Genomic DNA, 15196 nt, shown 5'->3' on the forward strand with positions numbered 1-15196 from the left:
TGTTCAGACTTGGTGGAGACTCCGGGATCTCAGAGGAGGCTGATGCGCATTGATTTCTGAATATGAATAATGTAAGTGATGTCACAAGAGGGTGGTCTAATGGCTTTTGGCTGTAGTCCTCTCCTGGGTGCAGTTCCTCCGGGAAGCTGGAGTGTAAATATGGCAAGAAGGTAGTTACTGAGGTGACACAAGCAACCTCCTGTGGTTTACTCCCTCTGTTGATGTATAAATATGATGGATTGAGGCCAGTGTTTCTGTTTTCACAATGACTTCACACAGAAACACACCAAATGAGAACAACTGGGTAATTTAACTTGTTTTAGTCTTATTATTTCAGAACAGCCAGAAGACAAAGTTCATAGATTGCTGAGTTAGATTAGTGGCATAGATGTTGTTATTTCATTCAGTACATCTCTGTGCAAATATTACTTAAGCATTCTCCTCAAAGCGCTGTATGACCGTGTCCAAGTCTTGTTTGCTGTAAGGGGTCACCGGGTGGACAGTTTTCCAAATACACCTGATGTATCCCAGCTTCAGCAGAGGACAGGCAAAAGTCCTGAGATGAACAACAACAACTTAGCATACTTCTTTGCTAGTTTAATGTAACCTGTGCAGGTTTCTTGTAAACAAAGTTATGCTGGCATTCAGACTTCCTGTTCAAAATATAATGTGTGTATCCTTGAGGCCTGACTTTAATGTATTTCACTCCTTAGAAGACATTTGCAAGGCGATTTAAAAAAGAAAAAATGCGTAATAAAAAAAATTGTGCATCGTTTATGTCCATATTTGTTGATCAGCGGAATAGTGCAGTTGCAGGTATCTGGATCGCTTCAACTCCACAAGGTATACATTTCCAACTGCTGGTGGTTATGAAAAGAAGAGTTGACTCTTCTGATTATTTCAAGACAATTATGCACCAGTTATTTTTACAGTCTGCTGGCATTTACTGTTGCAGTTTGTCTTCCCTAAATGATTAAACAAGCAGTATGCTGAATAATTGATGAGAAAATTAAATGTGACTTACAGACATAGTTTGAACTTCGTCTTACATTCTTAAACTTTTATTCACACATTTTCCCAGTCATCTATCACCAGCCTAGACAGTCAAACCGCTACTTCAATCAGCCCTTGTTTCAGTCCCCCGCCACGCTGCAGCGGTCCTCTCCCTCAGCTCCCATCCCATTTTCCCTCCAGAGAGCTTCAGGTTTCATTGGTATTCATTGACGGTGCTACCCACATACCAGAGTATGTTACGCTCTCATTCTCTTCATCATTGACTATATAGATCACTGTAATTGTCTGACCAGTCACACACAGTCCTGTCAGCCAGTCAAGTCTTTGTGTCTCCAGTTCCCAGGTGTATGGGAAAGTGCTCACAAGATATGAGGCAACACGATACTCATCTGTCGGAGCTGCACTCGCTCCTACCACCTTTGGTAACCCTAGTTGTCATATCTGCCCTCAGGGATCTCTGAGAAAATGGTGTTGGATGGTAAATTCCAAGACGAGCGCTATATGATTCATTACCTGAGGAGTGTGTGTGACGCCTGAGGTTCTGTGTGGCATCATTTGTCCACAAAAACATTGCAGGGATTTGGTTGATTATTAAATCTTGTGAAAAATTCTTCCTGGACGCAGGACTGGAAGTTAGTCACAAACCCCAGTTGCCATGTTTTTATTTTTATTTTTTTTTGCTCTTGTAGACCATTATAATTTCTTTCCCAAATTTACAGTTGGCTACAGCTCTTAGTGTTTTTCACACTGAGATGCAGTTTGTTACAAACTTTCAGTGAATAGATTGTAGTGTTCATCTTCTACTTTCAGTTCATCTCACCACCATCCCCCCGGCTTCCTTTCCCCTCTCGCTGTCATTGCAGTGTTTTGGCTGCTGTCCCGTTGCCATGCAGAGACCACAACAATGGCCCCTCTCTGTCACAGCACATTGCTGCCCCAGGAATGCTTATTTAATAGTGGCAGGCTTTGACAATGGAAACACAACGTCTTGTCTGCCAGCTGAACTCTTTCATAGACTCTTACTGCCCATCAGGCTTTGTTCAACTCAGGGTCATCGGCAGCAGACTCCATTTCCCAGACTGATGACATAGCCTTTCCATGTGCCGAGCTGAGCTCAGACAATCTTTGCCATGAGGTCTGATATCTTGCTGAATGCTTCTAAGCATCTGCAGTTGCAGTAGTGAGATGTTGACAACTGTCCATACAGAACTTTGTCCAGCTTTATACTCCTTAATAGTAATCAGAGTTTTGCTCACAAGAAGGATTTGTTTAGAAAAAAAACAAGCAGTACAAGCACACTGCACAATTGCACACATTATAGGGACCTATAATAAGTTCTCTTTGAATTTACACAGAATTGGCCTTGCTGCACATTGGTGCTTTTCTATGCAAACTGTTGAATAGCACAGCATTTGTATAGTAAATCTTCAGTGCACTTACTGTCTTGGTGTGACAGCCCCCTACTGTCTGTGTTGTTTTTAGCCAAGGTCTGAACAATTTACAGCATGTTGCCCCAGTGTTTACCTTCAGAGACTATGCAGAAGAAACTGTGCCCCAACATGGTTCCACGGGGAGCGCAGGGATACAGTGCTGAGTGGACAAAGCCAAGTGTCGCTCCCATGAGGGTCTTTGTTTGGCTGTCAAAGCCTGGGCAAACTAATGTTTGAGTAGGAGATTCAAGTTAAGCAGCCTGCCAAATGTGAGTCATGGTGCTGTGAGTGAAGCCGCAGTCCCAACAAACCAGCCCAGCTATTCTTTTTATCAAAAAACTCTCAGAATCTCGGAAAGTACAGATGACTGCTGAGCCTCGACTGGCTGCTATTGAGTCGTTTTTAATCAAAAAGAAATTTAACTACTTCGGCGTAGGCGAACACTCTGATTCTGTTTTTCTAAGCAATTCGTTTCCCCTGAATAGAATCATCAGGATGCCAAAAAGCAATTACTGTGTTTTATTCTGCCAGGGATTTGGGCCTTTTGCTCAGGCCAGTCTGTCGATAAATCAGTCGCACAGTGTAGAAATGGTATTAGGTGCAGAATGGAGGCTGTGTACCTATTGTCTTGTGCTTCTGAGCAAGTGGTGTAATCTCTGCTGCAGATAATGTTGCTCAACAGTTGAAAGAAACATTGTACAGAAAAACAGTAGGTTTCTTTTGTGGTGTTCTGTGTCATTACTTTGTCACGATGCTGAAATTTGAGTTCAGAAAAACGACAGACCGAAGACAATTTCTGATAGAAAACAGTCTTCTCCTTGTAGTCATCGACTCCACCTCATGCTTGAGGAAGTTTACGTCACCCACGCCGAGCTACCTCATAGGCTCAGCAGTAAATGGAATGAAGATAAACCGGTTGAGTTTTGCACTTCTTCGTTCACGCTCTTTTGTTTTTGTGTCTTTCTCTTGGATCAGATCCTTGCTCAGTTCTCAACTCGAACCCTACGAGGCCTGACCCGGAGGGGGAAAGCAGCCCGTTGAAGACAGACAACACTCAGAGGATGGACTCTCCGGTCAAGAAAGATTTAGACCGAAGACTGACGACCCCCACAAAATCTGACATCATCCCTCGATCACCTGCGTCGCCGGCATCTCCAGTCCCCAGGTCAAAAAGAGGTAAACAAAAAGTTTTACGTTTAAAGCATCCACGTTGCTTGGATAGAGTTCACTTGCATAAGTTAGAACTTATAATGGAGGCTGAGTTTGGCCTGACTTGAGGCAGCACTCTGATAATGGTGCAATTACATCTGCACTCTGTTCTAGTTAGGTCGGCTCTCTTGAGTAGCAGTATTGGAGCAATCGTGACCGCATGCTTTCAGACGTGAAACAGAATCCAATATTGTGGCTGCAGTTAGTGCTTATGCGTTGGAAGAGGGCGCAGCAGATGTGAGAGTATTGCAGCTTTGCATCGGAAGAATTAGGTTTGTAAAAATGTGGACAAATGTTTTCTGTTGCTAAGTGGATAACTAATGACGATCACTGCCATGCGCTGGTTCCTCATTAAAGCTAGGCAGAGACAACCTGAGCAACAATCCCATTTGTCTGAGTGATACCAAGAAGGCCTTTAGTTTGACCATAGCTGTTTGCTCAATCCCACCACTTGAACTTCTTATAGTCACTGGCGAACAGCACATGCAAACTCTAAGGAGCATGTTTGAGGGTTTTTAAGAGTGTAAGCCTCTTTTCTCTCTCCTCTTTATTCTTTATCCATTAATCCATTCACTGTGGTCATGGTCTTTATTCCCTTAGCGTGAGGTGACAGGGATAAACCAGTTCCAAACTGCTCCCAAAACTATTACAATACTGCCAGGTCGAATACCTCCATATGGGCTTTGCCAGATCACTTATATCAAGACTTAAAAAGTACTCTTAGCTAGTTTGCAGAAGTGTGGTTAAGTCTTTAGTCTCCAGATAAAAAGTATTTCCTGAGTAGGTTATTTTGATTTCTTTTAAAGCTCATTTTTTACTGCGTTTACACCATTCAGAGGGATACAGTGAAGATGAACAGCTCTCTGTGGCCCCACTATTAGTAAAATGAAATGGAGAGGGTTGTTGTTAGGAGCTGCTGCTTATGGTCTGCCTGTTTGCATTTTGTCTAACTTTTTCCCATGACAGCACACAGATTTGCTTTTGTCCAAGAAAACCTCCTCGTGTAGGTGGTGTCAGAAATCGCTCGCTGCTACGCTCAGCCACAGCTGAATATAAATAGTGACAGATACCAAATTGTTAACACAGTGGAATGCCTCTCTGTCTCGCTTGTGTGCCTACTGGAATTTGCTACATCACTCTTCACAGTATACCCGACACTACTTCTTTTGTACCCTAATTTAGACGCCAACAAATAACAGAGGTGACATTTTGAGAAGAGCATGTGTGAACAGTCTAGAGTCCAGACACTGCACTTACCAGTGTTTTCTAGGCAACTCTGCTTTTGTTACTGACGCTTTGTGCATGTGATGTTATGATTAACACGTTGGTGAGTTGCAAACAGCAGCACATCACACTGACCAAGTCGGTGCACATGGCTTCTCCATCATCCTATAAATATCAAAGTGGGTCAGGTGTTGTTCTTATGGGCGGCCGCGTGGCAGATTGTTGTCGTGTTTATGATACACGCCTCCTCCTATTAGATGCTGCTGAAGGATGAGTTCCTTTGTGGTTGATGTTGAACATCTGGTCTGTGAAGACTGAGGGGGGATGATGTAACATAAAGGCTCAAGAAAGATCAAGAGTGCCGTCTGTGTCGGTGTTTCCCAGTCGGGGACGTAGTTACACTGAAAGCTTACTGTATATGCTATTTATGATTTCACGTGATCTTGATCAGTGTGGGTATCAAGTATACTAATTTGGGTAGACTGCAACAATATTATGTGTATATTTGATAAATAGAGAAATCATCCAATGATGTCTGGAAACCTAATGATACACTTCAAAGAGTCAAAAATGATGGTTGCCCAGTTGAAATACTTTATCATGAAATAAGATATTACACTGATGATAAAGCATGAATACTTTTTGTGATCATTTGTGTGTTATAGATAGAGCTCCAATAAAATTTCCATAATTTGATTTATTATTTTGTTCATTTATTTGCTCAGTTTGGCCACAATGCCATCAAAAATCAAAACCTGCGTATCAGAAAGTTACCAGAGCCCAAAGTGATGTCTTCAAATGTGTTGTTAAAAGAACAAAAAATATTCTAAACACAGTATTTAAATATCTGTTGCCAGTAAATTGTACTGATTAACTGAACTGTATATCCTCCAAAGAATGTGCAAAAAAAATGTTTACAACTAGAGCTGAAACTAAGACAAACTGTGCTTTTGATTTATTAGAATCACTGTTTTTTTCCAGTAAGTACCACCAGCTATAATAAAAAAAAAAATGTGGGTTCAGTTCTTGACACGGCATGACAGTCTATAGACTTGTACCGCTCTTCCGTTCTGCTTTCTTTAACTAAATATTTCCTCTGCGGTATTTGGAAGGAATGTTGAGTGTGAGCGTACGTCAGGGATGTCAAACAGAGAGGAGACACAGTATATGTAGGTTTTCCCCTCGAGCCGCAACATATCAGAGTCAAACATACACCCACATCCAGATGGCATAGGAGATTTAGTGTTCCTGCCACGTGCAGCAGCTTTCATTGTGAGGAGATTGGCTTGCCTGCAGAGTTTTCTTCAGACATTTGTTCTTAAGGTTTTTCTTTTAACCAAGAAAATAAAAGAACGCGTGAGCTTCAGCTCCGGGTTCAGCATCCGTGTTGAAATGTTGACGTTGCCAGTTTCCTGTCATTGTCTTGTGGCATGCGTTTCCTTGTGGAGATATTTAAAGTTTAAACGCCTTTACCGTGATGACTTGGTGGCACTGGAAAAAACATTTACTCATATTTGTGTTTATCAGAGGGCAGGTGCATCAAGGAAGCTCTCAGTCGAGGTGGGGTTGGAAATGCAACTGTTGTTTTAGAAAGACTAAATAATAATAAGACAAATAGTTTCATCCCATAGTAGAGATGTAGTAGAAATTGACACGATTAAGGATTCTCTACGTAATGCAAGTTTCCTTCAGGGGAGTGTTGCAGGTCAGGTCTGCTTGACCAGCCGGCTTAAACTGACTTCTTAGTAAGAGCTTTTTAATAATACTGGTGTATTTATGTGAATGTATGTAATGAATCTCCACCTGCAGTGCCAACAATTCTCAATAATTAAACTACTGTGTCTTGGTTTTGTAGCAGAAAACCTTCTTTTTAAACTGTTTTCTTGACCTGCAAGAAAACAAAGAAAAGTCCAACATCGTTTTTTTTTTATTTTCAGTAACATCTGAAATGTGATTTGAAGGATCGGACCTGATACGCTTCTCTATTTCATGTCCTCATTGTGTTTCTTTTCCTTCTCCTGCCCTCATTCTCATCCCAGATGCCGTAAAGTCAGAAGAAAGGCAAAAACTTGCAAAAGAGCGCAGGGAGGAGAAGGCCAAATACCTCGGTAAGTGGGAACAAGGGGTGGGAGGACAAACCTTTTACACAGGAAGAGAGCTCCCCCTGGTGTTGGGGTGGAAGAGGTTGTTGCTGTTAGTATTATTAGCAGTAGTTCTTGCTACTGGGTTGGCGCTAGGCTGCAGATGGCATGCACAAACACTTGGAAAGGATAAAAGAAAAGGTAGTTTGGACTTCTGCTGAAAACTGACCAGAATCAGCAGAAGCCCTGGAACCATTTTACCAGAGACAAGTGAGCGTCCATTTTCTGCTTGCATGCTGCAATAGTTCTGAGCACTGTCAAAACAACTGCCTCTTTGTATGATTTTTGGCCATTGCTTTAGCTCATCTATACACTGAAATGTAATGCAATTTGAATTAAATGCAGATATTCATCAAATTGCCAAAAAAAGTGACAAAAAATGGACGTTGACGGTGATGAATTTGACCGATGGCTTAAAATTTGGCTCGTGCAACAGCGATGAGTCACGAAAGCAGAGAAAGCATCTTCTACAATTTATACCGATGCAGTTTGATCAAATGACACTCCTCTGCTTTCCGTGTCAGTTGATATCGCATCTCCAACGCTTTACTTTTTTTTGTTTAACACACGGCTGTCACATTGTCACCCGGCTACACACTGGTCGTGCACTGCTTTGCATGATTGACAGTTGCCTCTGTCTTCTCTCTCACCCTTTCCTCCTGCAGAAGAGCTCAACAAGCTACAAGGTAAGCCACTCACCTATGTTTATGTGGTGATGGTGGTGGTGGTGGTGGTGGTGAAGACCCTGTGGGATCATTCTGTTTAATTTGGATGTCTCCGCCTAATAAAGTTCAGTAGTTTTAACTAGAGCTGGGCAATACACCAGAAACATATCCAGACTGAAATTTGGAGAAAGAAAGGACAAAAACTTTTATCACATGCTTTCTCCTTATCTTTCCATCATGCTGTTTTTTTCTATAGAGAAAGAAGCATGGAAAATAACGAGTGGTAATCTGTCAGTAACTGAATATCTAAAAGCTTTTTGGTCATCATCACTGTATCACTATATGCTTAGGAGTTAGAATATTGAGTTTTGGTCATATTGCCCAGCCCTAGAGCTGTTTCATTCATTCCCCCCTCATGGTGTTTTTTTTTCTTTACTTAAAAAGAACATGGATATGTTTGTTTTTACCATGACAAGCTCCACTAATTTTAGCCGTTTTACTCTCTAAACATCATCAGTACATCTTTCACAACAATCACGTAGCCACAGACTGATCACTTAACTATCATTTTTGTGTGAATGTTAAGTTAATTAATAGGGTGCAGCGGTTCACAGCTCAGAATGTATGACAGCGTAGCCTGCCCTGAGTTTGAACTCTGCTCATCCACATGTTCCTGTTGCAGGCACCGCAAAACTCTTTGGATTTTGCATTTAAAGATAGCACATTTGAACCACATGCCGCAAAACCGCTACGATTACCAGCTTACTGAAGAAATTGAAGGGCTTTGAAGATGCTTGAAGCCAGATTTGTCTTGGCTGTGAAATTATATCAAGTTATTGTTGCCAAATAGACAAACAATCTGCAAAAAAAAAACAACAACTAGGGTTAAACTATATCAGTAAGTGTGTCCTTGTTTAGATGCAGAGGTGACTTATGTATTTCCCTGCTTGCACAGATTTTGAACATTTCTGCAACAAACAGCACAATTAATGTATAATCCTGAACCCTCACATGATGCAGGTTTCCGCTTAACTAGTTGTGATTGTAGTTTGAGCCTTGCTGTCTAATCCAACTGTGTGTTCAAAGGCAGTAAGATGAGTGTGACACACTTCATGCTGTAGATCAGTCTAATTGGGCGATCACCGGGGCATGCCAGATGGTATGGGTCTAATCTAATACTCTCAGTCAGACTGGGATAAAAGATGAGATCTTGCCAAAGCTTGTGTTTACAATATCAGCTTAAAGGAGATCTTGGCCATACTACATCAGCAGTGGTATTTTTCTAGCAGCGGAGGTTCAATTTCTACATATTCTAGGTTCTCTCCTATTAGATCAGTTTTGTTTCAGTTACATCTGGAACACACAAGAGCAACCCTCCTGCCTTGTCTATCTTTGGTGGGGAGGTATAAATACTTCATGTAGCAGGGTTAGAGCAGCCCTTTGGTAATGCCTATTTAATGACCTTACTGTTGTCGGTCTGGATGCTGTTTGTCAGCACTCATCACTGTCAGGAGAGAGTTGAGGAATGCATTTTAAAGTAATGTCTGCTGTACATGTTCAGATTTAGACCCCATTTACAGCTCTGAAGTAGCTGCATAAGTGACTGATTTTACATAGGACTCTGGAAATGTGTAATTCATAAGCTGAAAGCCATTTAACTAACTATGGAGGCCCTGCCAGTTCTTTTTAGCTCATTTTCTCCTGCAAACAGCACCTATGTTCTGGAAAACCATTACCACACGTCGATGCTGAATGAGTCAAATTCACAGATTCACTCAGCAAAGTGTCACACACTGTGGCAGGTTTGATTTGTTTGGAAAAAGTGGGCACAGTTTTATTACAATAAATACATGACTTAACCGTTCCTCTTGTGAGGATGAAGTAAATGTATATGGAAAACTGTAAATGATCTTAGCGAGCCTTGTATTTGTAAGAGGGTGATGCGGTTTCCCCTCCCTCTGTGCTCATTGCAGTTCAGTAGGTGAATTATGAAGCTGTTTCCGCTGCGTTTTACTCACCATCCCCTAAAACTGAGAGGTAGAGCTGAGGCGCCTCTGAAATCGAGGCCATCAAGCTCCGATGAGCTGAGATACGCACTGCAGCAGTTCATTTCTCTGCTGCAAGGTGCTGGCAAGCAGTGCCTTCGTTTAACTAAGCTTTCGGTTCCATTCACAGAGAGAAGCCAAACTGTGTGCCTCCCCATAAATTTTAACCCCTCAGCATCTCTACAATTATCCATCACCGTAATCTGAAATACACAACCAGTTGATTTTTGTTGCATCAAGTGCTTTAGAGAGCTAAGCTCTGCCTCATTGCAGAGGCTGATTCTTCATGGAGGTTTTTCTTTGTACTTTCAAGAAATATGGTGAGTTGTGTACACAGAGAAGCAGCTGCAAAGGGCGTCTTTACGCCCTCTTTGAAAGGCTCAGGGACAAAGAGATGATTTCCATATGAAAGTGTGTGGTTTATTGAAGCTGATATGCAAGCTTGATGCGATTAGTGTGACATAAAAATGTCACTTCAGAAGTACGGTGTCCACCTGACTTGGCATTATGCAGTGTTCTGAGGAAAAGTCAAGTAATTGAATTTATTTTTCTAAACTGAAAAGGGGACTGAGTGAAAGGGCAATTTGTTTTCAAAGACAGCTTTACATGTGAAGTAAACATCAGAGTTGCTTGGCTTCTGGCATATTTTCTTCAAGCTTCAACTGTTTGTTGTAAACCTTCAACCTATTATATTATTTTTGCCTTAAGTTCTGACATTCAGATACAAACACCACACAAGGTTGCATCAAAACTAACAGACCCCTCGATGAGGATACGTGTACCTACAGTATTTTGATTTAAAAAAAAAAGGAAACTGAGGCAGGACTGTTTTTTCTAACGCCCATTCTGCAGAATATTTCTCTCTTGACCATGTCTTTTCCCCGATTTTAGCTGCCAAAAAGACCCAGTGGCTGGAGAAGGAGGAGAAGGCACGGCAGCTGAGGGAGCAGCAGCTGGAGGAACGCCGCAGGAAGCTCGAGGAGCAGCGGATTAAGGCAGAAAAACGACGAGCAGCCCTGGAAGAGAGACAGAAACAGAAACTTGAGAAGAACAAAGTATGTGTGGACGAGAACACAGGCTATGTTTTAGTGATGCATGTAAAAGAACGATGCTTTAGTAGTTTTTCAGTCGCAGAGGGGACGTTGACATCTTTCTTACACTGCAGTAATAAACTGAACGACCTCCTTCATTGGAATGTCACCTGAACTGGGTCAGCTGCATATGGGGGGGATTTAGGGCTTTACTCAGGGACACTTGAGCCAGACAGGGTGCTAGAATCCAGGCTTGTCAGTTGAAGGGTGTCCTATACCACCCTTGCATATGAACTGTAATGCATTAGACATTATAGAGATGTCTGTTCTTGTATCCTGTCCAGGAACGCTATGAGGCAGCAATCCACAGGTCAACCAAGAAGACGTGGGCAGAAATCCGTCAGCAGAGATGGTCATGGGCCGGCGCATTAAACCAGAACTCGAGCCAGAAAGAAGGTGAGTACGCTGATGCTACCTGGATACATATCCTTACAACATCTTTTCCGATTTGTTGTCAAGAATAACTACCTTATGAGTCTGTCTATCGATGTGTTTATTCATCATTTCTGACTCTTGAGTTTCAGCGCCAAAAACCTCTGATGTTGATGATAGAAAGTTTGTTTTCAGCTGGATGTCCTACAACATTAATTACGCTTGGATCAAAAATACTTTTGATTAAGCAATTGAACAAAAACACACAAGCAATTGAAAACTGACCAAACATCACATTTTTTTTCTTTTTGTTTTGCTGCAATAAAAGGTTTAATCTGTGAAACATCTTCCACAATAAAACAACTAAACCATGTAGATAGATGTGAAGCATTAATGGGTGCATTATCATATCGCACAGATGAATCGCTGCTTCTTCATCTCAACAGCAAAGTGGATGCAGATCACTGGGGTTGGCACATGATGTCGGCCGGTCCGTAGGCAGGAGTTCTGCCTGGTGTTTTACTGCATCAGTGACACTCCTCATCACCATTTCCCCTGCTGCTCTGTCTGATTGTTTGTCTCCTAAACATTACTGCAGGGTTAGAAGCCCCTGACCAGACTGTATTGATTACACAAGGTGAAAATGCTGCTTTTATTGCAGCTGCTGCAGTGAGCAGCGTTCTATCGACTAGCAACAAAATTAAATTAGTTGTCTATTAAGTGCCTAATTTAAATTAATAAATGTCCTGACTGCCCAACAGCCAATTAGATCAGAGTCTGAAATAGCTGCAGAAGCTCGGTAATGGTGTAGAAATTATGTTTCAGCGGTGCAGATTGATAGGGTTGAAACTCTAACTGTGGAGTGTCCTGAGTTCCGTCTCATGCCGTGTAATCGCCTCTGCCATATGCCAGGGGAATTATTGACACTTAAATCAATCTCCCCTTTCTTTCCTCCCTCGCCCGCCTGCTGTCTGTCAGATGATGAGAGCAAGTGTAACCAGGCTGCAGTGGATAGTTTGACAGCTCAGGGTGTTGTTTGGGAAATGTTTCGAAGCGCCCGTCTTGGCCTCTATCAAAGGAGAACTCTGCGTCACCTACTGGCTTTGCGCAATTGAACAGAGACATTCATGCTTGGCCTGCTTTAATGCCATATCTCCATTACCACAATGTTCTCTGAATCATGCCATTTGGGGAAAGAGTGTGTTTTGTTGATTGGAGTATTAAAAAAAAAAAGGGATGTAGAATTTGGACAGATGCAAGTTCTGGACATGGATTGTCTCAAGGATTCAAGGTTTTGCTTTTTTTTCTGAAGTGCCAGTTTTACATCACCAGCCTTGAAATGAGCGGATATTTTCCGATCAGCTACTTTACTTGTTTGGTTGTTATGGCAATTTTAATGTGCCTTTCCTTGTTCACTGGGCTTGTGTTGGTTGCTTGACAAGGTGGTTAATAATGGATCTCATGCTTTTCTGAATTGGTTTTGACCTAGATGCACTTGTAGGTGTAAACTTTTGTGAATATTTCAGTTTTTTATTTTTATTTTTTGAAAGACAGCAAACATGTATTTTCTCATTTACCTTAGTGAGGTTAGATTACAATTAGTTTGGACTCTCAGGACTGAAAAGTGACATTAAACAATCTTTTTAATAAATCATTTCTTTAGAAGAGGTCCAGGTTACTATTGTTAATCCATAATTGTTGCTACTATCGCAGCAGTTTTCACTTCTGCACCAAAGAAATAGTGTCAGTAGACACGAATATAAAAGGTGCTGTGATTTTTAATCTTGTTAGCAGCACCAGACAAAATCAAATTTTTTTCCTCACTTCTATTCTATTGTGTTAAAAGCAGAAATATGAGACAGAACTCTTGTTTTTATCGTAGCATGGACTTCTTATAGTGCTGTGTAAAGAAAGATGAGTATTTTTCATCTGTGTCAAAACCTGGACAATTAAAACCAAAGCTATCTGCATAGTAAACATCACAGAATGTTAGACAGAAGGTATTGTTTGTCATTTGGCTGAAGTGAAACTTGGCAGAGAATACCAACAAAGAACTGTAAAATCATGAAATGTAATTTCTGAAACACGTGCTCTGTGCCACGGATGCTTGTCTACATACTTAAACGCTGGTTGAGGTGAACAGATGTTGTACTGTCATTCAGTTTTGATATATTTATAGATACGGTCAGCACACAGGAATCGGATGTTATGAGATGCATTAGTGTAGCTGCCTTTACCATCAGCGGGCATATGTTTGTAAAGGTATCATCGAAGCATAACACACGACGCCACAGAGTTCCTCCTCTTCCTCTCAATCATGTGACCTGTGTGAACATCTGTATGGCGCTCTCTTGGCTTCTTAGGCAGATGCTCTGTTTCAACGGTCAACCTGCCCAAACAAGTGGACTCTGTTATAAACAAGCGACTCTCCAAGTCCTCTGCCACGCTCTGGAACTCCCCCAGCAGAAGTAAGGCAACATGTGGAATGCCCCGCTCCTGTTTCAATGTGTCCATCACTCTGCCACTGCCAACACCTCCGAACCCGTCCATCATTGTCCTCTATTTTTTTCAGTTCTTCCCCTTTCTGATTTCAGTCCCTCTCTTGTGCTTGATGATTGACGGCTGACCCATTTCCATCTCGAGTTTTTATTTTATTTTATTTTACTTTCCAGACTTTGGGTTGGTGTTTTGTTTGACATGCCCTGCATGCTCATTGCTATATGGGAGTGTCCTTTTCCTATCCTCTAGTGGCTCATTGTGTGGTATTGGCCATTTCATTCCTGATGCGTTTGCATAATCAGAATGGTCCTTTTGTTCTCATTTTCATCATACAGGATACAGGATGTCTTCTTGGTGTCTTAAATGTTTTGTGAATGATGATTTGGAGATGGTGTGATTTGGCATTTGTTTCTTGGAATCAACTTTGTCTTTGAATCAACAACCTTCCTGAATGCTGAAGATATGTGCAGCTTTTTATAGGTCTGCAGTTAACCGGGTCATGGTGTACTCCTGCAAAGGGGAAACTTTTGAGTTTGAAAAAAAAAAAGTAAAGTTGTAAGTAAGTGAGTGAGTCGGTGAGTCAGCATTTTCTTAGGTGATAATGTATTCTGAAAACTCCCCGGAGCAGGTACTGTCCTTTTTTTTGCTGCTGGAAAAAATAGATGGGTCCCTTTTGCCTCCCTCCTCTCTACCCCACCAACACAATTACACTCTGTGAACATTCAGTGTAACATCTTCCTCATCCTGCACCTTGCAGACAGCAAAGAACATTTCTCTGCCAAATAAATACTGATGAGTCTCCAGTCTTCCTCTTTGCTTGTATGCTCAAGGCTGTGGTTATAAATACCTAAGTCACTGTCTAGACAAGCATTTCAAATACCTCTCTCCCTCCTGGGTGGTACTCGTAGAGCCCAAGGTTATAGTGGACACTTTTACTGGCCTAATTTTTTCTCCTCCTCATAAATTGCTTGGGTGGCACTTGGGTGTCTTACTATGATTATGAGTATTTTATCAGGTCCTTATGGCTTGGAGATAAATTCCTACATGTGAGAAACATAACCTTGAGACACTATCTCTTTTCATTTCCTACTTGTGACAAATCTTAGACTTTAAATGTAGTGCTGTGTGGGGTAAAGAAAGAGAGAAATCCCTCAAAAGAGCCCAATTTACTGTAACACTGCAGGCTTCACCATGACTTTTGAGCTGGTGACGGAGCTCTGGTTCAGGACATCCGTTTAACACTTACCGGTGAAGCTAACTGAAAAAGACACACTGATTAATTGTTTTTCCTACCTGCAGCCCGTAGCCTTGCACTGAGCCCATGGGAGAGCAGTATAGTGGACCGGCTGATGACACCGACGCTGTCTTTCCTCGCTCGGAGCCGCAGCGCTGCCAGTGTTCTCAGCAATGGCAAAGATGGTCGTAAGTTGGAAAAAAACACTAAACGTTAGTTTCACATCTATGTCGCAGTAGTTACATCAAAGCGCGCTGGTGTGAATGGTGACG

General features: G+C 41.7%; 1 protein-coding gene across 11 annotated transcripts in view; it reads left to right on the forward strand.

Moving 5' to 3' along the window:
• The window catches only part of map7d1a (MAP7 domain containing 1a), a 38536-nt gene that overhangs the window by 10440 nt on the left and 12900 nt on the right, over positions 1-15196 (forward strand). For 4 of the 11 annotated variants that reach the window (XM_008291909.1, XM_008291913.1, XM_008291902.1 and 1 more), the window contains exons 2-8: positions 3420-3620; positions 6917-6985; positions 7684-7704; positions 10620-10783; positions 11104-11215; positions 13555-13659; positions 14990-15136. In XM_008291909.1, the coding sequence (XP_008290131.1) occupies positions 3420-3620; positions 6917-6985; positions 7684-7704; positions 10620-10783; positions 11104-11215; positions 13555-13659; positions 14990-15136 (819 nt within the window). The remainder of the gene's footprint in view (positions 1-3419; positions 3621-6916; positions 6986-7683; positions 7705-10619; positions 10784-11103; positions 11216-13554; positions 13660-14989; positions 15137-15196) is intronic. The other 7 variants (XM_008291905.1, XM_008291906.1, XM_008291911.1 and 4 more) reach the window with 5 other exon arrangements.

Source organism: Stegastes partitus, unplaced genomic scaffold (genome assembly GCF_000690725.1).
Source record: "Stegastes partitus isolate 25-593 unplaced genomic scaffold, Stegastes_partitus-1.0.2 Scaffold768, whole genome shotgun sequence".
Taxonomy (NCBI): Eukaryota; Metazoa; Chordata; class Actinopteri; family Pomacentridae; genus Stegastes; species Stegastes partitus.